Source organism: Callorhinus ursinus, unplaced genomic scaffold (genome assembly GCF_003265705.2).
Source record: "Callorhinus ursinus isolate GAN/ISIS: 27379988/994484 unplaced genomic scaffold, GSC_fseal_2.0 scaffold16, whole genome shotgun sequence".
Lineage (NCBI taxonomy): Eukaryota > Metazoa > Chordata > Mammalia > Carnivora > Otariidae > Callorhinus > Callorhinus ursinus.
Window position 1 is genome coordinate 29,125,625 of NW_027397078.1, and position 27,112 is coordinate 29,152,736.

The 27,112-nt window shown below is 40.1% G+C and overlaps 1 protein-coding gene across 3 annotated transcripts in view; it reads right to left on the reverse strand.

Moving 5' to 3' along the window:
* The window catches only part of PPEF1 (protein phosphatase with EF-hand domain 1), a 112,880-nt gene that overhangs the window by 55,723 nt on the left and 30,045 nt on the right, over positions 1-27,112 (reverse strand). For 2 of the 3 annotated variants that reach the window (XM_073902024.1, XM_073902023.1), the window contains 3 exons: positions 20,824-20,951; positions 20,133-20,193; positions 2,513-2,627 (listed from right to left, as the gene is read on the reverse strand). In XM_073902024.1, the coding sequence (XP_073758125.1) occupies positions 2,513-2,627; positions 20,133-20,193; positions 20,824-20,879 (232 nt within the window). In that variant the 5' untranslated portion in view covers positions 20,880-20,951. Of the gene's footprint in view, positions 1-2,512; positions 2,628-11,755; positions 11,920-20,132; positions 20,194-20,823; positions 20,952-27,112 lie in introns of those variants that run through there. The other variant, XM_025857824.2, reaches the window with a different exon arrangement.

A 27,112-nucleotide genomic window follows, 5' to 3' on the forward strand; every position in this document is an offset into this window, starting at 1 on the left:
AAATCTAAGGAAATAAAAATGGAAGGACTTCTTACTTATCAATTAAATATATATTTTAAATTATTTTATTTTCCTCAGAGTGGCTTGTCTTTCAAAGATTTGGGAGACAAAATTGTTGCAGCCGGCATACTAAAAAATGAATTGGTTTCCGCTTATTAGGAATTGAGCTATATAAGTATTTTTAACTTCTAGTTGGACAGCAATAGATAAAACTTGATGTATCATGGAAAGACAGCCACAGAGAGATATTTCCACTGCAAACAAAAACATGAGTGCAGAATTGGTTATCTTTTATAACATAACTAGAGACTAAAACACCTTCTATATTGCATGTGTGTTGAGAACTATGCAGCATGTTGAGATGTTCATGCAAAAAAATGCATCTGGAAATTAAAATAATTTCATCACACTTTCTCTCCCTCTCCTAGTACTGTCTTAAACAGATGTTTTTGAAAATACAGCCCCAATTTTGAATTTTAAATGATGACCAAATTTATCTAAGTTTAATGGGGCTACAAAGACCAAAAATAATAATTCCTAAGCTAAGGGAAAGTACAGGCCTTGGCTTTTCCCTCTAGCCATGGTGCTACATGGAAAAATGTCTGCAAACAAACGCCCAAGATGTGGAGATCTTTAAGTGAATGAACTGTCCAATCAATCCATTCCCTAGTCTTTGTCTCAGGAGGGAAAATGACACATCAGTCAGAGAGATGCGTGATGGAAGTTGGGATAGCAGATATGGGGCCAGCCCTAACCTGGGACGCCAAGGACCTCATTTTTGATTCTGACCCTACCAGTAACTAGCTGAGTGAGCCTGGGGGCAGTGGGGTGGGGGAGAGTCACTACATAGAAATGCAGGGAAGGAGCGGTGCCTGGCTGGCTCAGTCAGTGGAGCATGTGACTCTTGATCTTGGCGTTGTACGTTTGAGCCCCACGTTGGGTGTAGAGGTTATTTAAAAAATAAAGTCTTGGGGCGCCTGGGTGGCTCAGTTGGTTAAGCGACTGCCTTCGGCTCAGGTCATGATCCTGGAGTCCCGGGATCGAGTCCCACATCAGGCTCCCTGCTCAGTGGGGAGTCTGCTTCTCCCTCTGACCCTCCCCCCTCTCAGGCTCTCTCTATCTTATTCTCTCTCTCAAATAAATACAATCTTTTAAATAAATAAATAATAAAATCTTTAGAAAAAAGAAGGAAAGGAAGGAAGAAGGAAAGAAAGGAAGGGAGGGAGGAAGGAATGTAGGGAAGGCAACGCACGTTCCTTTTCCTCTCTGGGCCTCAATTTCATCCGCAAGAACAAGTGAGAGACTAGTCCCAGTAAGAACCATTCAGTTCTTACACCATGTGAGGCCAGGACTCCCTTGCCTTCTAATTCACGTCTTCTTCTAGATCCTTTCACCCAAAGAGAAATCTACAATGGCAACTGCAGGTATACTGGAAACATGTGGGAGCAGATCTCACTCTCTGGCTTTTTATATACACTCTGATAGCATACCTAGCCCTGGCTCCATGGACTCCATGGGTGGGCATGGCTCCCTGAGCTTCATGACCCCCAAGTCTTAATCTTTGTGAAAAGTAAGAGCTGGTGAGGCCTTGAATAAAGGGTCCCCACTGCTGAGCTGCATCATCTGTCAGGCAGAGGTGCATCAGCCCGACTCGGCTGGAATCAGTGAAGATGCTTCAGCAGCTCAAGTCCAGGCCCATGGCACGTGCTGCTGCATCAAGTCCCCACCACCACTATCAGGAGCTAGCAATGCAAATGGTTTGACTAGATTGTCAAATCCACTTCTACCTGCCAGCAGAAAAGAAACACAGGCTAAAAATTGATTTGGAAAATAACAATCACTGTTTTGTAACCTAAAGGCCTAATTAGAAGTTAAGGGAATTGCTGTTCCTTCCACGCACCCCATTCTCAGACAGTTGCAAGCCTGCTGAGCACCAACTGTGTTGAATTTCAATGTGTACTGTTTCTTGAAGCAATATCCTGCCAGGCTGGCCTATACGATAACAAAATCTCAAGTCTTGTTATTTAGAAGAACAAGGAACAGATTTCTGGGACATTCCCACTCTTCCAAAAACTGCAGCGACCAGTTGGAAAAATCCAAAAGAGCAGCCAAGGGCAGAGAAGAGTTTAATGTCCACCCTGCCTTGGGCTTTTGGTTTCCCAGCATAAATGGCACACGGAGGCGCACCTAGCAAAAGTAACATGGAACGAAGATACTGAGAGCTAGACGGAGGGCAAAGGAGGCTCATTCTACCCATGGGTGGTTTTCCGTATTAAAATGCTGCCTGCCTTTATAAAAAGCTATGAGTTCTTTAATTTCTCACATAATTAATTCCTGCCAGCTGGTATGCAAAACAAAGACAAGATGGGGAACAGTATTATCAGGATAGATAACTCTATATTAACACTTTTCCCTTACTACAGTCCAATTTGCACAGTTTTCACATTAAGCAAACGACGTAGAACCAAGGCGCTCCTAAATATTAATTTGGCAGCTCCGCTCTGAAACTTACCACAGATCGTTATCTCTTTGGAGGGAGATGTCTTTACGTGAGTGAAGTTCGGCATTTGCTTCAGGACTCTCTTTGTTTCAAAGAGCACTTCTAAGACATAATGAGCATGAAGTACCTGTGAGGGCGGGGCAGAGGAGGTACACATGAGGGACTGGCAAGAAAGGCATGACCACCGAGAAAGCTATAGCCGGGGGAGGGGGGGGGCATGTGAGCCCATTTCGGGAAGCTGTATTGCAGGATAATCTCTACATGAGTCTCAAATAGATTATTCTGGCACTGTGTCTGGCATACAGTAAGCCCTCACTAGAGAACTGTAAATGGAACGAATGAATGGTTCCTAGGACATTTATACTTTCCTGTTCTTAGCTGACATTACCCATTCACGGAACGTTTCTGATTATTCTCGGTCCGTAGAGCCCAAGAGAAGTGTCAGGGGGAAAAAAGAGACTCCCTTGCCCCAGGGAAACAGGCAGACAGAAATAAATAAATAAAAGAGAAGGAAGGACGGGAGAAAGGGAGAGAAGGAGAGAGCGACCCTGGAAGTGGGGCTGCTTTGCATTTGTTTGGGACATCCTGCCACCTGGGATGGCAACCAGGTGGTGGCGCTGGGTTCGCAGATCTCACATAAGGCAGCCGGAGCAGCCCCAAGGAACCCCTGAGCCAAGAATCCCAGGTGGCTCAATGCTGGGTGCACAGACGTGAGAGTATACAGAACAGCAAGTGCATTTATATACTAGTCTAAATATAAAACATATTCCAAACCCAAATAAACCATTTGCGTTGCCTCCTATTATGACTGTTTATCCAGTTGCCCTCCCCCAGTTACAGTGTTGATGACATCATTGTTTTGGACAGATTTACTCCGCTTTCTCTGCTGGGCTTTTGTTTGTTTGTTTTAAATCCAGTGTGTTATTCTCCCTTTTTAAAAAATTATAAAATATTCCAAATACAAAATCCCCAAAGTAATATAGCCGATACAAATTTAACAGATGCTAACACCACTCCATGGGTCAGGACTGTTTTCACCACTTGAAATGGGGCTGGCCGAAATCGAGATGTGCTGTGAGTGCAAAATACACACTGGTTTTCAAAGACTTGGTGTATGAAAAAGTAAAAAAGTAAAATGTCTCATTAAAAACTTTTAACTTGAGTACATACTAAAATGATAATAATTTCATCTGTTGGATTAAAGTATTAAAATTATTTTCACCTTTTTTTACATTTTTAAAAGTTTATTTATTTTAGTAATCTTTACACCCAACGTGTTTTTAATTTTTTAATGTGACTACTAGAACATTTTTAATTATGTATGTGGCTCAGATTATATTTCTAGTGGACACCACTGGTTTAAATTATTAAAGGCTGAGAGGGATCTTTCTACATATTGTTCAGATACTGCTCTGGTTATGGGTTTCGGAACAGATGGAATCCTTTTTGCTCCTTTGGAACGATCTTGTCTCATGGTGTCTTAAAATGTTTATTTGCACATAGCTATTAAAATGACAAAATTATTTCCTATCCCATACCCCAAAAACATGATTTAAGTTTAGAGAATTTTCATGATTAAATATACTTTTTTTTTTTTTAAGAGGAAGAGAGAGAGGGAGAGCAGGGGGAGGGGCAGAGGGAAAGGGAGAGAGAGAATCTTTTTTTTCTTAAATTAACATATAATGTATTATTTGTTTCAGGGGTACAGGTCTGTGATTCATCAGTCTTACACAATTCACAGCGCTCACCATAGCACGTACCCTCCCCAATGTCCACCACCCAGCCACGCCATCCCTCCCACCTGCCTCCACTCCAGCAACCCTCAGTTTGTTTCCTGAGATTAAGGGTCTCTTACTCTTTGTCTCCCTCTCTGGTGGGAGAGAGAGAATCTTAAGCAGGCTCCATGCCTAGTGGGTTGCCCAACTCAGGGCTCAATCCCATGACCCTCAGATCATGACCTGAGCCAAAATCAAGAGTCAGGCACTTAACTGACTGAGCCACCCAGGTGCCCCCGATTAAGTATACTTTTTAAAAAATTAATTAATTAATTTTTTTATGTAGTGTTCCATGATTCATTGTTTGCGTATACTTTTTAAGAACAGGAATCAGGATTTGAAACAATGTGAGAATTAGGAGGAAAGAGAAAGGTCCCTGGATATAGATGAGTGGAGAGACCCATATTTCCTGGCTTTCCAAGACCTAATGAACTGCTAAATACTTTTCCTACAAAAGCATTTTAAGTCCATTCAATCCACAACTTGAGTCAAATCTTGAATGTGAACTTTCCTTTAGCCCCATTTTAAAGGAACGGGTAAAACACCTTAATACTTATTTTCACTTTGCATATTTAGTCTATTGATTCCCAAGACAGGCTTCAGTGTTACCTTAATTTGCCACTGCAGATTTTCTGGTCCATTTGTAGTACTAATCAGAGTAACTGCTGTCTGAAAAGGCAGTTTTGTTTTGTTTTGTTTTGTTTAGTAAGTTAAAAAAAAACATTCACTGAGAATATGTTACAACAGAAAATTCCTATTGCTAAAATATTTTTTCTTGGTCCTTTTTCTTTTCCTTTTTTTTTCCACTTTTTTAATTATTATTTTTTTAAAGTAATCTCTACACCCAATGTGGGACTCGAACTCACAACCCCGAGATCAAGAGTCGCATGCTCCACTGACTGAGCCAGCCAGATGCCCTGGTTCCTTTTTCAATAGGCTAAAATTACATAGCTAATATCAGTATTTGCTTACAATGCTGTCTCTAAATAGCATTATAATTGTGTTTACAGTTGTAATATTAAATATTCAAAAAAGTTAACTTAGATGTTGGTTTCTACATTTATAGAGATGGTCAGAGTAAACAGCAACTTAAATAAAATATTCATATTCTTTTAAAGGCAACGAGGGAGGAAAATACTACTTCTAAAGGACATTTCTTTGTATGAAATAATGAGTTTTCAAATGAAGAAAAATCTCATTTTTCAGTTGAAATAAAAAGTTAAATAGTAAAAAGGAGTATAAGTGAAAAGCAATTTTCTTTCTTCCCCAGACCTCAGTTCCTGTCCCCAGAAACAGTGACTGTTAAGAGTGTCTTTATTATCTTTCCAAAACATAGTCTATGCATTTGTAAGCATATAAAAATTAATATAACCACATATGAATATGTAATATTAATATATATGTTCTATTCTATAAATATATAATCCCTTAAACAAAATGTGGGGTATATTCATACAAAGGAATGCTATTCAACTAAAAGTAGGAATGAAATACTGACACATACCAAAACATGGATGAATCTTGAATACATTTTGCCAAGCAGAAGCCAGACATAAAAGGTCACATATTATATGGTTCCGTTTATATGAAATGTCCAGATTAGGCAAATTCGTAGAGACAGAAGGCAAATTAGTGCTTGCCAGGGGCTAGGGAGAAGGGGCAATGGGGAGTGACTGCTTGATGGGTACAGGGTTTTGCTTTGGGGTGATGAAATGTTCTGGAATTAGTGGTGATGGTTGCATAACATTTTGAATATACTAAAAACTGCTAAATTGTACTCTTTTAAATGGTTAATATGATCTATTTTATGTTATGTAAATGTTATCTCAAAATATATATAATACTTAATTTTTTTTAAATGGGAGCACACTGTACTCTATGTTGAACCTTTCAGTCTTCCCTTAACAACATAATTTTCTCATTTTTATAAAGTCAGAATTATTGATCTTTTCTGTTATAGCTCCTTGGATTTTTGTCATATCTTTTCTCTCTTTGAACATATTAAGCATATTTATCTTAAACTCTGAGTTTGATGATGCCATTATCAAAATATTGGTCTGTTTCTGTTGTTTGTTGTTTGCCTCAGTTTTCTGTTATGAATCTTGTATCCTCCTATGCCTGGCTAATATTTGTATTAAGTTCTGGACATTGTACATAACAATTTGAAGAAATAATTTGAGGCCTATTTCCTTCCAGAGAGGATTTACTTTTTCATTTGGCAGGTGGCTAGGAACAGCAGCTATCTAGGATAATCTCAATTTAATTTCAGGAATTAGATGATTCCAAGCTTTGCTTCAATCCCTACAGAGACAATCTACTTATAGTTCACTCTTACTCCTAGGGTATGAACCTGAGAATGAGGGTTTTGGGGTAATGTTAGAGAAAACAATGGAATAGGTAGCTCACAGGTCCTATCACTCCACAGAAACACTGAAAACTTAAACAACAACAACAAAAAAACCTGTCAAAGTCAACTTTCACAGAACTTTGGAAAATAAAGTTCATGGTAACCAAGCAAAGGCTGAATCAAGAAAAAGGTAACTTAAAAATGGCTCAGTGCAAGCAGAGAGTAAAGGCTAAAATAGGTTTGTAAACAGCCTAGCTAAGCAGTGAAGAAGTTTACCAACATAGAGCCCATCTGCAAAGACTAGGCTTGTCTTTGCTTTGCTTTGCTTCTGTCTCTCTCCCACTCTCTCTCTCATTCTCTCTCTCTCTCTGGCTCCTATTGTTCAAGGAAATCTCTATCAAATACTAGCTGAACACAAGCTAAAAGAACAGAGATTTCAGAGACCTCATACACAACTAGACCTAGCAAACATCTATAGAACACTCTACCCAACAACATCAGGCTACACATTTTTTTAACAAGAACACATGGAACATTCTCCAGGATAGACCAGATGTTAGGCCCCAAAACAAGCCTCAATAAATTTAAAAAATTGGAATCATGCAAAGTATCTTCTCTGATCACAATGGAATGAAACTTGAAATCAATAACAAAAGGAAAACTGAAAAATTCACAAATATGTAGAAATTAAACAACATAATCAATAGGTCAAAGAAGAAATCACAAAGGAAATTAGAAACTACTTTGAGATGAACGAAAATGAAAATATTACATACCAAAATATATGGGATGCAGCAAAAGCAATGCTTAGAGAGAAATTTATAATTGCAAATGCCTACATTAAAAAGAAGAAAGATCTCAAATGAAAAGCCTAACTTGACACTAAAGAACTAGAAAAAGAACAAACTAAGCCAAAAGCTAGCAGAGGAAAAAAAAGGATTAGAGTTCAGATAAATGAAACAGACAACAGAAAAACAATAGAAAGATTCAACAAAACTCAAAGTTGGTTTTTTGAAAATATTAACAAAATTGACAAACCTTTAACTAGACTGACAGAGAAAAACAAAGAGAGAAAATGCAAATAAGTATAATCAGAACTAAAAGTGGAGACATTACCACCAACATTAAAGAAATAAAAAGAATTATAAGAGAATTCTATGAATAATTATACACTAACAAATGAGATAACTTAGATGAAATGGACAAATTCCTGGAAACATACGAATTCCCAAAACCGATTCAAGAAGAAATAGAAAATCTGAACAGATCTAGGACAAGTAGAGATTGAATCAGTAATCAAAAACCTCCTAACAAGGAAAAGTCCAAGACAGGCAGCTTCACTGGTGAACTCTAGTGAACATTTGAAGAATTAACACCAATCCTTCTTAAACTCTTCCAAAAAAATTAAGAGGAGGAAACAATTCCTAACTCATTCTATGAAGCCAATATCATCCTAATACCAAAGTCAGATAAAGACACCACAAGAACATACACATCAATACCCTTTATGAATAAAATGAAAAAAAAAACTTCAACAAAATACTAGCAAACAAAATCCAGTAAAATTTTAAAAGAAGCATAGACCATGACCCAGTGGGATTTATTCCAGGAATACAAGGTGGTTCAACACACACAAAAAATTAATCGATGCAATATACATATTAATAAAGTGAAGGAAAAAAACACAGGATCATCTTAATTGGTGCAGAAAAAGTATTTGACAACAGCTAACACATTTATATGACAAAGACACTCAGAAAACTAAGAATGGGCGAAAACTTCCTCAACATGATGAAAGGCATTTGTGAAAAACCCACAAGTAACATCAAACTCAGTGGTGAAAGACTGAAAGCTTTCCCACTAAGATCAAGAACAAGACAAGCATGTCTGCCCTCACGACTGCTATTCAACATCGTACTGGAAGTTCTAGCCAGAGCCTTGGCAAGAAAAAGAAATAAAAGGTATCTAAATCAAAAAAGAAAAAGTAGGGGCACCTGGGTGGCTCACTTGGTTAAGCGTCTCCCTTGAGCCCGGGACATGATCCCAGGGTCCTGGGATCGAGCCCCGCATCAGGCTCCCTGCCCAGCGGGAAGCCTGCTTCTCCCTCTCCCACTCCCCTTGCTTGTGTTCCCTCTCTCACTGTGTCTCTCTCTATCAAATAAATAAATAAAATCTTAAAAAAAAAAGGAAAAGTAAAACTATCTCTATCTCTATTCCTAGATGACATGATCCTGTATATAGATTGTCTCAAAATACACACACACACACACACACACACACACACACACACACACACACTACTAGAGCTAATAAATGAACTTAACAAAGCAAAGTGGCAGAGTAAAAACTCAACCCACAAAAATTGAGTGTACTTTTATACACCAACAATAAACAATCCAAAAGTGAATTAAGAAAGCAATCCCTTTTATAATAGCAATCAAGAGAATAAAATACCAAAGAATAAATTTAAGGTAGAAAAAGACTTGTGCACTGAAAATTAGAAAACATTGCTGAAAGAAATCAAAGAAGACCAAAATAAATGGAAAGACATCATGTGTTTATGAATTGGAAGACTTAATACTGTCAAGATGGTAATACTGTCCAAAGTGATCTAGAGATTCAATGCAATCCCTACCAAAATCACAATGGGCTTTTTTTTAAAGAAATGGAAATGTCAATCCTCAAATTCATTGCAAGGGAACCCAAATGCCAAAACAATATTCAAAAAGAAGAACTAAATTGAAGGATTCATACTTCCTGATTTCAAAACTTAACTACAAGGCTATAGTAATTAAGACAATGTGGTATTGGCATAAGGATAGAGACATACACAAATGAATAGAATTGGGAGTCCAGACATAAATCAATACATCTGTGGCCTATTAGTTTTCAACAAGGATATCAAGACCACTCAAGGGGGAAAGAATGAACTCTTCAACAGAAGGTGCTAGGACAACTGCATATCTATGTGCAAAGAATAAAGTTGGATCCCTACCTCATAACATATATCCCCAGAAAGTAAGGGAAAATGGTTCATGGAACTAAATGTAAGAGCTAAAACTATAAAATTCTTAAAAGGAAATATAAGGGGTAAATCTTCATGACCTTGAATTTGGCAATGGATTCTTAGATATAACACAAAAGCACAAGCAACCAAAGGAAAAAAAATAGATGCACTGGACTTCACCAAAATTAGAAACTTTTGTGAATCAAAGGACATTATCAAGAAAGTGAAAAGATGACTTACAGAATGAAAAAAAATTTTCAAATCATATATCTGAGGGGGGCCTGGGTGACTCAGTTGATTAAGCATCCAACTCTTGGTTTGGGCTCAGGTCATGATCTCAGGGTCGTGGGATCGAGCCCCACATTGGGCTCCTTGCTCAGCAGGGGGTCTGCTGGAGATTCTCTCTCTCTCTCCCTCTCCTTCTGTCCCTCCCCCCCACACGCTCTCTCTCTCTAAGAAATAAATAAATCTTTTCAAAAAAATCATATATCTGGTAAGAGATTTGTATCCAGAATATATAAAGAAATCTTACAACTCAATAACATAAAGACAAATAACCTGATTTCAAAATGGGCAAAGCGTCTGAATAGCTGAATAGACCTTTCTCCAAAGAAGTGTACAAATGCTTAGTAAACATGGAAAGATGTTCAACATCTTCAGTCATCAGGGAAATGCAAATCAAAACCAGTAGGAGGTGTCAGTTCACATACAACTGGGATGGCTATAATGAAAACACAATTTAAAAGAATAAACAAAAGCAAAAACAAGTGTTGGCAAAAAATGTGAAGACACTGGAACCCGCATGCATTGCTGGTGGGAAGGTAAAGTGGCGCAGCCACTGTGGAAAACAATTTAGCAGTTTCTCAAAAAGTTAAATAGAGTTACCATATGACCCCCCAGTTCCACTCCTAGTTATATATACTCAAGAGAACTGAGGACACATTCACACAAAAACCTGTAAGTGAATGTTGATAGAAGCATTGTTCATGAGAGCCAGAAGGTAGAAAAAAATCCAAATGTTCATCCACTGATGAATGAATAAACAAAATGTGGTATATCCTTATAACAGAATATTAGTCAGTGCAATAAAGGAGCAATGAAACATACTATGGCATGAATGTACCCTAAAAACATTAGCTAAGTGAAAAAGCCAGACACAAGAGGCTACATATTATATAATTCCATTTGTTTGAAATGTCCAAAACAGACAAATCCATAGAGACAGAAAGTAGACTAATAGTTGCCAGGGCTGAAGGGGGAGGGGATGGTAATGAGTACGGAATTTCTTTTTGGGATGATGAAAATGTTTTGGAATTAGATACTGGTGATGATGGTTGCACTGTTTTGTGAACGAACTAAAAACCACTGAATTGTACATATTCTTATTTATTTTTCTTTTTTTAAGGTTTTATTTATTTATTTGAGAGAGAGAGAGTGAGAGAGAGCATGAGAGGCAAGAGGGTCAGAGGGAGAAGCAGACTTCCCACTGAGCAGGGAGCCCGATGTGGGACTCGATCCCGGGACTCTGGGATCATGACCTGAGCCAAAGGCAGTCGCTTAACCAACTGAGCCACCCAGGCGCCCTATTTATTTATTTTTCACTGGAGAATTGTTGACAAACAATGTTCCATTAGTGTGAGGGGTACGACACAGTGACTCGACAACTCTATACGTTACGCTGTGCTCCCCACGAGTGTAGCTCCCGTCTGTCACCATACAAGGCTGTTACAGTACCATCGGCTACATTCCCTGGGCTGTAACTTTTATCCCCGTGACTTACTCATTCTATAACTGGAAGCCTGGACTTCCCACTCTCTTACACCCATTTCACCCATCCCCCCACCCTTAAGTCACTCACCTGAAAATGATGAATTTTATAATATGCGAATTATATCTCAGAAAAAGAAAAAAGAAATGCTGTACACCTACAGATAGGAAGTTTCTGTGCATCTGCGGAGACTGCTACTTAATAGGTTAAGCAAAGCAGAGGGTAGCTCTCACTTATTATGAAGCTTTTCCCCCAAGGGAGTACATTTCCGCTATAGTATTTTCATTCATTCATTCAACAGATAGTCACTGAGCATATGCTATGTACAAGAATCATGGCAGTATCCGCTTCCACTTGCCTGTTGTTGCCTGAAGGCCTCGACAAGTAAATCAATATCAATAAAAGTGAGAGGAAATTGCAGCCGAGGACCATTATAGGAGTCTGGGACGTCTATGAATGAGACATACTCCTGTCTATCCCTGCAGTCCTGGAGGGTGCTACCAAAGAGTCGAGCAACTAAATCTGGAAAAGGAAAGACAGAAAGGGTGGGGGAGTCAATATTCCCATACTTAAATTCAATAAATACCTTCTTGAATATCGAGCCCACATGAGGCACTGTGCTACACGTTATGAATACCAAACTATCCCACATATAATCATGAGGAAGGATTTGTTCTCAGATCATTAGGTACATTTACATGAATCACCCTCATCCCTTCCCAAGTGGACATTGTACCAAAGCAGTGAGTTCATTGGTGGGGAGGAGAAGGAGAAACACAGGGAAAACTGGGCAATCAAGGCACTTTGATGCTCTGAAACTCTACCTCTACATTTTTTGCCTACTCTTACATCTCAGATTTTTACAAATCGGGCTGAACACATAACAATGTATTGCATTTGATTCAAACATCTGTGCTATTCAGAAAATTAAACTGCAACATTCAATTTTTCCCCTGTTAAACACTTCAAATTTTACTTAGCTGTAATAGATTTCTCTCTTTACATAAAAACAGATTTTCTGACATGATTTTCTTTTTCTTCTTGATAACAAAGCAGATAAAGTTAGATGATGAAACACAGGCAGAAATACCCATAGGGTCTCTCTCTCAGAGAAACATTTCTGTGTAACAGATCGCCTGCACTGCCCATTTCAGTAGGTGCTGAGATCCAGGGTCCCTTTCTTGCTAGGCTGCTTATAAAACAGTCAGCCCAAGAACAAAAATCTGGCCAATTCGGTTGGAGAAAGATGAAAGGGGGTATGGCAGACTGACTGCAAAAGTGATCCCGATTGTCTATCTCAACATTTAGCCTGGCTCTTTTTAATGCGATTTGCAGCTACTCTCAACAAGAGTTTATTTCCCCAGGCTTTGAATCTCGGTTGTGGGGTTCATGACCTGTGTTGGCCTAAAGAATGTGGTGGAAGTATTACGTACCATTTCCTAGTCAAGACCTCAGAAGGCCTTGTATGTTTCCATGCTCTCTCTTTCGAACCCAAGCTACTAGCACAAAGCCCAGGCTAACCTAATGAAAGCTCCAAGACTATGGGGAACAAAACTGAGTCACCCCAGCCAAGGCCATCCCAGATCAGCCATTAGCCAGCAGACCTTCAAATACATGAGTGAACTCTCATCAAGAGCTGAGGAAAACTGCCCAATCAAGCCTGTCAAGATCAGCAGAAGGACTCAGATAACCTGTAGACTTGCGGGCAAAAGAAATGCTTATTACATGCCACTGAGCTCTTGTGGTTGTTTAATACACAGTATTATTTCATTAACAGATAACGGATACAGAGGATGGTGATGTATTCTTCAACTCATTAACAATTGCTACCAAGCCAATGGGAAGAGAAGTTTTCTGCAAGTAGTTTTTATCTTTTTGAATATTTAGAGTAGACACGTGTGACGTTAGCAGATGTAGATAGAATACATGTTTTTTCATGATCCAGTTATGCCGAGAGATTAGAGTTAAGAACTAAACTTGAAAAAAAAAACTTGTTAAAATAAGTCATGATATTTGGTAATTTAAAAATGCTTTCTAAATTATTGTGTACCCCCCCCCGACACTTCTTTGGTGGTAGTTGATGATGTTTCATAAGAAGTTAAATTTAGGAATAATAAGGTGTGTCTTCAGTGTGGTCCAGCGCAGTGTATTTTTCTCATTTGGATTTGGTTTGAGATTTGAGAATCACTTAATGATTCCATTTTATGCTTGAAAACTAGAAATGCAGAGCAGCTTGGTAAATTTTACCTCAGATTCCATCAAGCAAGCAGTGAAGCCTAAATACTCTACTTAACTGTCTTAATGATCATGCCATTCCGTCCTTAGAGATACATCTTCCTGACTCTACACACTGAAATATTGGGCTCCTCTTGGGAAAACAACAAAGACAGACAGAAACAACCCCACTGGTCTCACTATATCATCTTATAACTGACTTACTGAGTAATCCCACCTGTGTGAGGTACAAGCCTGACATGATTTTCTTTTCCCAGTCACTGCCTTCACCCGTGCTCTGTCCGCTCTCCCTTTCTCATCAGCCCAATGCAGTCTTGTTTTTTTTAAGAACAAAATTAAAGTAGTGTTTTTCTTCTTTAAAACAAGCAAACAAAAAGCTTGGTCTGGCCCTTCTTTCCATACGTTTGTTCACCTTCATTTCTTATAAGTCCTGTGATAAATATACGAAAAAGCACCATTTCCCTAAGCCATTTCTTAGTCAAAACTACTCAATATGAAATACCAATAAACATCAAATCATAATCCTTTTGCTGACTTTTAGCCACATTTAAAAAAAATAACATAGATTCTCTTCCGAATATGGGTAGCTAATGTGGGTCATATATGAAAACAATCAGAAGCTGTACCAATTCGAATGCAAGTAGTGTGGGCCGTAACTATCATAGCTAATAAGAAAAATTTAATGAATGCCAACAATATGTAAAGATTTGTGCACCATGTAATTTGAATGAATCTTTACCTGTTTGCTTTACAATTCTGTCAACATGAATCTAAACTAATTAAATATAATGAAATCTTGAATTATACCCAAATGATACCTTTACAAGCTGTTCTAAAGAAAATATCTCAAAACTACCCCCCACATATAATCTTTTCTTTTACCCAGTACAAACTCAAAATCTGGACAGGGAACATGTTAAAGCCCATAATTAAAAAAAATAACAACACCACATGCACGCACGCGCGCACGCGCACACACACACACACACACACACACACACACTTTCTGCCAGATATGACTGGGGAAAGAAAAGCACCAATTGAACTGCATTTTAGAGTTACTTCATTTCTCAGTTACGAATCTGGATTAAAACTATGAGTGTCCATATAATAAACTCAATAAATGGCAAAACTGCATTTCATAAGATTCAACACCTGTTCCTGATTATTTAAAAACTCAGAAAACGAGGAATGAAAGCCTACCTCTTAACAGAATTTTAAAAATTGAAATCAACAAGAATGGTTTTTCCATTAAAGCATTAACAAATCAGGATGCCTAGTTTCACTGCTTACTTTTCACATTGTTCTGCTATTTCTAGCCAACGCAACAAAACACAAAGCTGAAATAAGAGCTCTGGATAGAAAGAGGTAAAAATAAAGTTACTTGTGGCCAGTGTGATTAAATATCCATACTCAAGAAAATCAGTTGAGAAACTCCCAGAACTGATAGGAGAATTCCATACTCCAGAGGTTTGAATCACAGCTTTACCAATGTTGAGATGAATAACCTTAGGAGGTCACCTTCTAAGCCTCAATATTCTCATCCAACAAAAGGGGATGATAATAATACTAATCTCAGTGGTTTGTCATGAAGACTAAATGAAATATTTAAAGCACTTAAAAGACATGGCACATGGCAAACATGTAATAGATACTAGCAATAATAATAATTAATAATAAGTTCATTCATGCTATTGTTCAATAGTAGCACAATACAAGCTTGTTAAATACTACCAATAATCACCGGGGAGATATCATGGGGAAAATAACCTACTGACCATAGCCACAAAAAAATATAAAATACCTGGGTCTGATAGGACATTTTGGCTGATCTGGGAAGCAGAAAGGATAGTCAAAACAACACTTGCACACGCTCCCTCCCACTCCCCACTTCCACCAGTCTCTGTTTAAACCTATTGCTCTGTAGAGCAGCTTTGGCCTTCTACCTTATGGGATGGATGTGTTGAGTCTCCCCATCAAGTCCTATGAACCGGTTTGAGCCACTAAGTAGTAGGACACGGAAATGAACGGCTTCCAGATCACCTCCTACCTATGGAACACCCAGGATGTCTCAACTAACACTGTGCCTCAGAGTTAAAACCATTAGTCTGACGATATCTGGGAATGTTAAGTGATCTTCTGGTCCCTAAATACATCCCGCTTAGGGGTCCTGGCGCTTCTGCAAAACAGGCCTAGGTGGACGTTGTGTGGAACCTTCCCACCAAAGAAGGCCATCAGAAAGCAACCCACAGTAATGTACAGTACCGTGACCCTAGTTAACACTACTCTTATTGTATGCTTGAAAGTTGCTAAGAGAGTACATTTTTAAAGGGCTCACCACACACAAAGGACTTGTAACTGTGAGGTGATGGATGTGTTAACCAACATTGTTGTGGTAATCATTTCATAGTATATTCCTATATGAAATCACGGCAGTGTATACCTTAAACTTCTGCAATGTTATATGTCAACTATATTTCAATAAAGCTGGGAAAAAAATTTTTAATGATTTTATTTATTTATTTGACAGAGAGAGACACAGTGGAAGAGGGAACACAAGCAGAGGGAGCGGGAGAGGGAGAAACAGGCTTCCCGCGGAACAGGGAGCCCGATGCGGGGTTCAATCCCAGGACCCCAGGATCATGACCTGAGCCAAAGGCAGACTCTTAAAGACTGAGCCACTCAGGTGCCCCATGGAAAAAATTTTTTAAAAGAAATCAACCTACAAAAGTAATCTGCAAATTAATTTTTCCATTACACACAATAATTAAATCGGTAAGATTCTAGGACTCTATAATAGAGAGATGTATAAGAGAATAGAGGCCTAGAAATATGCCCTAATACATATTTTTTAAATGAATACATGGGGAAGGAGGCACTACAAACCATGGTGAAAAGATACGTTATGAAATGAACATTGTGGGAAAAACTGGTTAACTACTTGGACATTTTCTTTTTAGCTGTGCTCTTTGTTTTCAACCACAAGGCATCAAGATTTCCTTTTTTGGTTTAATATAAAAAATCCCAAATTTATGAAGTGTTAAAATTTTTAAAAGTCAAACCATAAAAAAAAATCTAGAAATCCAGGCATAGCGATCCACATTTTAAATATTTCAAGGCCTTCTAAGTTTAAAAGCAGGGATTCACAAAGAAAAAGATATTTAGACTTGAAAGATATTTTAAATAATTAATGGGTAAAAACTTTCTATACCTGATGAAAAATATCAACCTAGATATCACAGAAGCTCAAGCAAACCCCACACAGGATAAAATATAAATGAAGCATCATCAAGGCTCATTATAGTTAAAGCCCTATTTTCCAGTGTTACTTAGGTTAGTTTGTTTCTTCCCCAACTCCAAGAGGTGATTCTGTTATTTGTAATACAGTTAAATTCATTTGTTACTGTGTGTATTCTATTTTGGAAAGACACACACATACATTCTTTTCTTGTTTGTAACAATTTTTTTGATGGATGTGAAACATTATCATGGTTCTAAGAGTCAAAACTTAGGTACGTTCAGAGGAGTGTTACTCCTTCCACAGCCCTCTACCCAACTCCATTCTCCCATTCTTTCTTTCTTCCCTGTTCCCACCCATCCACTTATCCCCTGTAGGTAAACAAGGTCATTAGTTTCTGGTTTATCCTATAGGTTTCTCCTGTATTTATTTTTGTGCATGCGCGCGCGCGTGCACACACACACACACACACACACACTCATATCAGGCAAAGATTTCTCAAACAAGATGCAGAAAGTATTAACCATAAAGGGAAAAAAATTGTACTACATTAAAATCAAGAATGTCTGTTATCATCAAAAGGCAGCATTTAAAGATTAGGGGGATAAAAGGCAAAGACTAGGAGAAGATATCTGCAATATGTTTATCTAACAAAGATTCATATTATCATATGTAGAATACTTTGAGCACTCTTAAAAATTGGTAAGAAGAAAACAGCTAACCCAATAAAAGGATGGCAAGAGACCTGAATAGGCACTTCACCAAACAGGATGTTCACATGGCCACTACATAGACAAAAAGGTGACCAATTTCACTGCTCAGCAGGGAAATACAAATTAAAGCAGAAATGGGATACTACTACATATCAGGCAGAATGGCTAAAATGAAAAGGAATGACAACTCCAAGTGTCGAAGAGGATAGAGAACACTGGAACTCTCATCCACTGGTGGCAGTATAAGTTGGTACAACATTTATAAGAAGGTTTGTCAGTAGCTAATAAAGCTGAACACATGCATGCCCTGTAACCCAAAACTTCCACTCCGGGGTCACAGTACAACTTTATAATAATGGCCCCCAGTGAATCAAGCCCCTTTGTATCTGCATCCCTTTCCAATATAACGCTGCTGCTCCCCCCCGCAAGAGATGGAGCTTTCCTAGCCCCTGTGAATCTGTGGCTGCCCTTGTGACTTGCTTTGACCAATAGAATATGGCAGAACCGATTTTATGTGAGTTCCAGAGAATAGACCTTAAGAAGCCTTGTAGCTTCTGCCTTTGTCCTCTTGGGATCCAGCTACCATGTAAACAAGTCTGGGATATCCTGCTAGACAGAGGGGCTGCATGAGGAGAATTGAGGTAGCTAAGATCATAGCCAATACCAAAGTCCCAGACAGGTGAGTAAAACCATCTAGACCTCCCTACACAGCCCAGCGAGGTTGAGTGAGCCCAACTGACACCGCATGGAACGAAGACAAGCCATCCCCACTGAGCCCAGTTCAAATGTCCGATCCACAGAATCAAGAGCAATAAAATAGCTGTTGTTTTTAAGCCTCTAAATTTGGGGTGATTTGTTATGCAGCAATAGATAACTGGAAATGAGAATATAGCAAAAGAAAATGATATATATGTTCACCAAAAAGGACATGTACAAGAATGTGCATAGCAGTACCATTCAAATTACCCAAACTGAAAACAACCCAAATGTCCATAAACAATAAAATGGATACGTTTTGGGAAATTCGTAAAATGGAACAACATTCAGCAATAAGAATGACCGAATTGCAACAACGTGGATGACTCTCACAAATACACCATTGAGTAAAAGACAGACTCAAAACTGTGCTTTCATTTATCTAGTGAAGTTCAAAAACAGGTAAAACCAATCTAGGACGTAGAAGTCAGGAAAGCCATCATGGGGGAGTTGGTAAGTGACGGGAGGGGGACAGCAGAGAGGCTTCGGTGGCTCTGATAATGTTTTCTTTCTTGTTCTGGGTGCGGGTTACACGGGCATGCTTACTTCAAGAAAATTTATTGATTCTTGTACTTAAGATTTGTGTGTTTTAATGTATGTTATACTTCAAGAAAAGTTTACCTAAGAAGATTACGCCACTGTCCCCTTCTTTGATAAAATTTTTTAATATTTTTAAATCACCTACAGAATTTTTTGACATGCAGATTTTTTTAAAATACAGAGCCTGAGAAAATATCTCTGGGCTGGAACCCAGCCATCTGTGGCTATGAATCTCCATAAGTGATTCTGATGCACAGCCCAGATCGAAATATTAGGTCATTAGCAAAAACAGTGCTGCTTCATTTCATCATCATTATATTTCCTCTCAGAAATATTTTGCCAAAGAACATGAAGCACAAACAACTATCTTCAAATTGCAATTATCTAAAAGAAAGAAAATGGCAAAATACCCACTTCCTCCCACTCCCCACTCCTCAGGTTTGGCTATTCTACCATTTAGAAAGCTTCTACAGATCATTAAATGCTTTAATTAGTTTCATACATATGCGCTCAGCTCAAAGCATGCCATTAAAATACCATTTTGCCACAGTGAAGGGTGCTTGCTGGATGATTTAAAAGGAGCTCTTAGATTCCATACACTTTTAATTAGAACAAAAAATGGTTGGCCCAAATTAAAGAAAAATAAGTTTTTAAGTCTAGCATCTACCTTGAAGTTAACAACAATCATCTTGATTTTGCAGGAGAAATGCATGCATGCCTGGGGAATAACTATAATTTTAAAATCATTTTGAACCATACCGACATTGCCTGTCCCTGAGATGATTTACTTAGTCATTTCAGAAAGACTACATAAATGATAAAGGGACAGAGAGATGGACAGCTAGCTCTGCACAAAACGGAAAACCGTGTTCAAGCCACCATGTCCCCCCAGATTTGTTTATTTTGATCTCTCGGCATGAAAGTTTTGTCGATAAAAAAATAAGATCCTCTTTACTAAAGCTACTATTGTACATCAACAGACTGTGGTTCAGAGAAGGTGTTCAACAAATTAACATTGAATGAAATCTAATTCAGCTTCGTGAAAGTGACAAAATTAAACAAATTTAGTAAACAACAATCAGAGAAAAAAAAAGCCACTTGAACTGATTTCACCAGTTTGGTGTCACAAAGACAAGACGGGTGGGCATCTTTTTAATTTCTTAGTGTCTTCCCATCTTCAGAGTTTACATCCCTTGATGAGGACAATTCAATATTTAATGACTGCGTTTCAAAAGACAAAACATTTTACTTACCTGGGTCTTTCTCGTGTATATGTGTATAGTTTTCCAACATGAAGGAAAAGAAGTTGGATAACTGGACAAAATAGAAACACATTAGTCAGTGAGTGATCCCCAGACAGCCACCATGGCAAATCCTGTTGGCGCGCTCTCCCAGCCTCTACCTGCTTCCCTCCTCCCTCAGCTGGTGGGCAGCACCTCCTGCAGAGGCAGAGGATATCATATATCCTCCTTCCCCTTAATGGCCAAAAAGGACTTTTTTTCTACTAAGAAGCATTAAAGCTGGATTTATACAGCAGTTTCGCAAGCTTGAAAAAGGCCTTCCTCGCCCATCTATATTTTCTTCTAGAACTCTCTTGGGTTTGTTCTCAGGAAATTCTTTCATTTTTTTAACTCCTTAAAATATTTTTTCCTTCGTAAAGTAACAACCTTACTTCCTCCTGGGACACGTGCCCAAGAACAGAATAAGATCATTTTTTATTAGTTAACTAGACATCTGGCAGCCCTCTTCAAAATATAAACTTCAGAAACGAAAAATACCTTCCTCTTCCCAAATCCTACTCTCTCTCCACAGCTACTTCCAAGACAATGTCACCCTCTATTAAAGCTTTCACCACGGTAAATGGACCCAAACTCTCCTTTTCTCAATTATAAGGGGTAAAGAGAAGCATTTTACCAAAAGAAGAGACAAACTGGCAAAACAGACCTGCAGTTGGCCTTGTTCATCAGCATATTCGATAGACTGGAAGATGGTGAGGGCATAGCGTTGTCTGGCCTTCAACCGAGCGCTGTAACCTCGGTACCAGTTCTGGATGATCAATGCGGCTTTTAGCGCTGCAGACCCATAGGATATGAAAACCAGAGGAAACCAGTTATTATGCAGCTATGGGACAGGGAAGTAGGTGCTTCAGAAAAAAAATCAGTCCACCTGGATTCCTAGGTTCTAAAAATATACACACCACAATGGGATTTACCTTTATGTTTTTGTAAAATGTCCTCAAGTCTCCAATACTCAGAGAATAATGATGGCATAGCCATCGAGAGTAGGATTTCTGGGGGGCACCTGGGTGGCTCAGTCGGTTGAGTGTCCAACTCTTGATTTTGGCTCACGTCATGATCTCAGGGTTGTGGGTTGGAGCCCCGAGTCAGGCTCTGCTTGGGGTTCTCTCTCCCTCTGCCCCTTCCCCTGCCCTCCTGCTTACATGCACTCTCTCTTGGGGCGGGGGAAAGGGTAGAGTTTTGGGGGCAAGAAGGTCTGAATTTGAATCCCAGCTATGCTAATCACTGTCTGTGTGACTCTGGTAAGTTATTAAAACTCTCAAAGCCTCAGTTTCCTCACCTGTAAAATGGGGGAAATAACAGCACCTACCTCTGGCACTACTCAGGCATGTTTATATTCTATGTATCCCTGTGAAGGAGCAATTCCATTCTTCACTATATACCCCAAAGCAATCCTCAGACAGCCCATAAGGGAGACGTATGGGGATACAGTGTTTCTTTCCTTTTGGCAGCAGGGAGTCTGACACCAACACAGGCTGGATGGCCATTGCTGGGCAGGAGAATGTGTAACCGTGGTGGGCGCACACCATGGCCTATTATGTCACAACTGGGAGCAATAGATTAAATAAACCCATAGCAACATGCATGCGGCTTAAAAATGTAGTGCTTTAGTGAGGACAGTTTTAGTTAGAGACAATGAAATATAACATGATGTCATTTTATATAAATTTAAAACACACATGCACAAAACCAAAATATACATTTCATAAGAATATATACAAAGGAAAAGACACTAAAAAATAGATTGGTTATTTATTTATGGGGGTGAATGAATATAGCATACGTGGGTAAAAAGGAACAAGCAAATTAATTAGCTAACATAAGAAAGGGTCTCGCACAGACCAGTGATGACAATGTACGATGAATTGAAAAGTATGCTTCACTCCAGCTTCTGTACCTGAGATTCAACTGGTAAAAGACAGATGGATAAATGAACACACCTCCCCCCTTCCTAGCATTACAATAAGGATGAAATGAGCTACTACAGGTGAAGAGTTTATCCCCATGCCTGGTTGATAAATGGCTAAACAAACGGCTACTATAGTGATAAGCATCGTCTTGTTTGTAGATTATTCAGTACGCCGACTCTCTTCTGGGGCTCTGAGCCTTTGAATCATCCTGTAGCTTCCTGGCTTTGAAGAAAGCGATCAGGTGAGAGATAATGAGATTTAAAATATAGTCTCTTATGCCTTCCTCAAGTTTTCCAGCGAAGAGCAATCAACACCAGCTGGCTTCTTTTATTCATGCTATAATTTTTCCCAGTTAGCACATAAAAATTAAGAGTTGACTATAACAAGAACAATTTGAATTCCAAAAGCAGGATTCTAGCCTCCAGTCCCTAACCTTGGTTAATACTGCTGTGGTACACTAGATAGGCTAGTCATCTGAGGGTATTTATTTAGGAGTTTCTCCAAGACTCTCTGGCTCCAGAGACACTCATTTCATTATTCAGCTTCCAGAAGACCCCAGGAAATAGACATAAGGTCAAGTATCATGATCTTTATTAGGGGAGCACCACAGGGAGAAGAAATAAGAGTGACTTGTTCAATATCGCAAAGCAAATGATTGGGAGGCTCAAAATCTCAAGTGTTCTCACCGTGTCATTACAGAGAGCCCAGACTCACCTGCAAGGTCTGTTCTACGGGACAGTCCCTGTCATGACCAGCCAACCCTCACCTCAGGGGCTCTCTCTGTTCATCAAGCGCAAGGGAACTGTCCCAGGGCTATTTACCGAGCACTTACTGAGGGCCAGGCCATGGATTCATTTCCACAGTCCTCACCACACTGAGAAGCCGAGACAGACTACTTAAGGTCACTTAGGCACTAAGTGGAAATGCACGGTGCGGAACAGAAGCCAGGTCTCACTTAACCTCCGTAGACCTACTGACCTTTTGCTGCGTCTCAATCTGCACAATGATGCAGTGGAATAAATGATCACTAAAGTTTCTTCTACTTAGGGTTAGCACCACCGATAAGAAATAACCATGCTTACTATTTCTATAATTAATAATGGGACAACATAGCTACCATATGTGAAGGGGCTGCTAGAAGAGATTTAGCCCCCACAACTATCATCTCTATGTTACACATAAGGAAACTTCAGGTTCAGAGAGGCAAGTATCTTGCTCCAAGTCACTTACCTAGTATGGACTCAGGTCTTCTGAGTCCAAACTCTGGGCTCTCTCCACTATAGCCAGTTACTTCTTTCCCTAATCTGTGTGTACCTTTCTTTCCTTTGAATAAGAGCCACCATTTATGGAATGCCTACTATGTGCCCGGTACCAAGCTACACACGATACCTATACTACTGCTTCTACTCCTCCCCCGTGAGGGGAAATAGGTGATGGAAGCCCCCTGTCCTATCCCTACCTTCTTCAGTCCAGTCCCTTGCTGGGATCCTGCCCCACTCCCCAGGGGAGGAGTTGCTATTTTATCTGATAAGCACACAGTACTTTCGCGGGCTGTATTTCACTAGTAGGTGTGGAAGGCAGACGGCCATGCTCAGTTCCCTGGCTCCTGCATTTCCTTTTCTGCTCCAAAGGCAGTAAGCTGAGCCATCCCCTACTCCCTTCCTGGCTCAGAAAGCCATCATGCCAGTTGATGCTTGCATTCCTCACCGGAGCTTACCATGGCATGGATGCCACTTACTGAGCTATCACGTGTCAGCTGTCACCCCACACTTCTCTAATCTGCTCACCCGATGCTGAAACTAGGGCTCTGCAGGCCACATTGCTGATCAGCCCCCGGGGGGTGGGGGTGGGGGACTACCTGCTTGGCTCTGCCAAAGGGGGCGGTAGAGGGAGATGGTGAGGCTGGAGGAGGGATGAGAGACACACTCCTTCCTGTCTGCTTCCTGTTCCTCTTAGTGTCGCCTAGCAATGGCTCCCCCCCCCCCCCCCCCCCCCCCCCCCCCCCCCCCCCCCCCCCCCCCCCCGTCACACGAGTTTCTCCTTGTAGCAGCAACTGGATCCAGTCTGCATTATGCAGCACTTGCACAACCAGCCTCAGGGCTGCCCCTCAGAGATACCAGCACCAGCTGGGCAGTCCCCATTGTCAAAGGTCTGAATTTCAATTCTGCAGGAACCCTCCTCCAAGTTTCTAGATTGCAATAATTCCAATCTCTCCCCTTTGTTCTCTCAGCCCTATAGATGGTAACTGTCGTACCTCCATAGGCCTTAGCGCTCCTTCAGAGACGTTTCCATTACCTAGGAACGATCTGATACCCACTTAATGGCTCTTTCCTTTCACTTCTCTCGTCACATCCCTCTATGGTTTCTGCCTCCTGACTAGACCCTGCCTGATGAGCCATTCTCATCGGGCGGGAAGAACAGGCTCAGGTTAGGCCTCAAGCGTCCACCTTCCTGGATGCTCCAGCTCAGGCCCTTATCAGAATTGTACATCGGGATTTTGAGTACTTCAGCAGCAGCTGACAAAATAGACTTTGATCCACATCCTGCTCCTGCTCCTTCGGCCCACAGTTTCCCCAGCAACCCCTCCAGCGCAGGGAAGGAGACCAGCAGGGCAGGGTTGGGTGTACCAACATCAGACCTCTAAAACCTCACCTGATTCCTAAGAAGCCCCCACCCCACCCCAAACACACACACACACACAGCTACTCTAGCCAGCTGAGGACTCTCCTCTGGAGCAGAAACCTGCAAAATGGCAAAGGGTAGAGCCCAGATAGGATAGACCCTACCCGAGGGGTTGCTGGCTCCATAACCCCCAACCCTGCCTGTAGAGTTGAAGATCTGTGTCATCCAGTTCTGAACTTGTTTGGACAGCTTAGATCTGCTTCTGGTCCTGCTGCTTCATCACATAACAGGGCTTGTCTTCCCTGTCACATTAATTCCATGCAGGAAAAAAAATAAATAAATAAATAAAAGCTATTGCCATATGTGTCCCAAGGGCCTTCTATTTTTGTTTCTAGAAGGAAGCAACAGCCTAGGTTTAACAAGTTACCTGGCCAATTTCCTGTACCCAGCACAGGTGGATTCTCTATTGCCAAGCTGGGGGGTTTTTTGGGGGGTTTTGTTTTTTAATGGCTTCTTTTCTATGGTGACAGCCATTGTCAGGTATTTTACATGGAATGAATATCCATGTAGGAGGTCAATGATGAAGGCAAATAATAAGTTCAGAGCATCTGTTTTGTGCCAGGCGGTGCTTTATGTGGATCCTTTAATTTGATCTGATTTAATCCTCCCAACAATCCTAGGAAGTGTCATTATCCTTATTTTACAAATAAGGAAACTGAGGCTCAGAAATAACTTGTTTGGGGTCACATCACTTGGCAGTGGGAGAATACAGAGTCAAATCCGGATCTCTGTCATTCCAGAAACTGGGCTTATAACCATTATGCTGTACAATCCAGTGTGGCATTTGGTATCAGCCATAAAAAATGAGACAATATGTAGAATAGTATGCCCTCCCTCCCACACCTTCCCTACCTCACAATCCCTATGCTCTTCACCTGTTCTATTGTTCTCCATAGCACGTTTTACCATCTGATATTCTATATAGTCGTATGTTTATGTGTTTATTGTCTATCTCCCCCTATTAGCTAAGCTACATGAGAATAGGGACTTTATTTTGTTCACTGCCGTAACCCCAAGCACCTAGGGTAAGGCCTGGCAATGGATATTTGTTGAACAAATGAACAAATACCTTCTAGGGCTGTTCTAATAATGATGTATTAGCAATGTATAATAATGTATTAGTAATGTCTTGATACAGGTATTCATAATATATTAATTAATTGATTGATTAATATAAAATGCTTAGCACATTGCCTGGCACATAGGAAGCACTCAATAAACAGTAGATGCTCTTTTTTAAAAAGGGGGGAATAACAGATAATGATTGTCTCTCTCCCAGCTAACTTCTAGTGCCCCCTCCCTGCCAGATTCTTAATTATACATAACAGTTTATTAAAAATTTCACAAACTACTGTGGAAAAACCCACACCATCTCAGAACCCAAGAGTAAGGAGCGAGAAGAACCGTGCCAACCAGGATCCATAGGCCTCACTCCCTCAGAGAGCATAGTCTTGGCTCAAACGTCACCTTCTCAGCGAGGCCTTTCCTGACCACCCTTTTCAAAATGGCCCCCTGGCCCCCACTGCCTATCTCATTTCCTCACCACAGCACTTAACACTATCTGATATAGCATATATTTTACTCATTTGTCATTATCTGTCTCCTTCCACTAGGATGTAATCTCTGTAAGGGCTGGGATTTTAGTCCATTGGGTTAGCTGCTATATGCCCTGAGTCTGGAATAGTCCCCAGAACATAGTAGATGCTCAATAAGTATGTGCACCCTGATGTTTATAGCAGCAATGTCCACAACAGCCAAACTATGGAAAGAGCCAAGATGTCCATCGACAGATGAATGGATAAAGAAGAGGTGGTATACACACACACACACACACACACACACACACACACACACACACACACACACAATGGAATATTATGCAGCCATCAAAAGGAATGAAATCTTGCCATTTGCAATGATGTGGATGGAACTGGAGGGTATTATGCTGAGCGAAATAAGTCAATCAGAGAAAGACATGTATCATATGACCTCACTGATATGAGGAATTCTTAATCTCAGGAAACAAACTGAGGGTTGCTGGAGTGGTGGGAGGTGGGAGGGATGGGGTGGCTGGGTGATAGACATTGGGTGATGTGATAGACGCTGTGAATTGTGTAAGACTGTTGAATCACAGACCTGTACCTCTGAAACAAATAATACATTATATGTTAAAAAAAAAAAGAAGATAGCAGGAAGGGAAGAATGAAGGGGGGGAAATCAGAGGGGGAGACAAACAATGAGAGTCTATAGACTCTGAGAAACAAACTGAGGGTTCTAGAGCGGAGGGGGGGTGGGGGGATGGGTTAGCCTGGTGATGGCTATTAAAGAGGGCACGTACTGCAT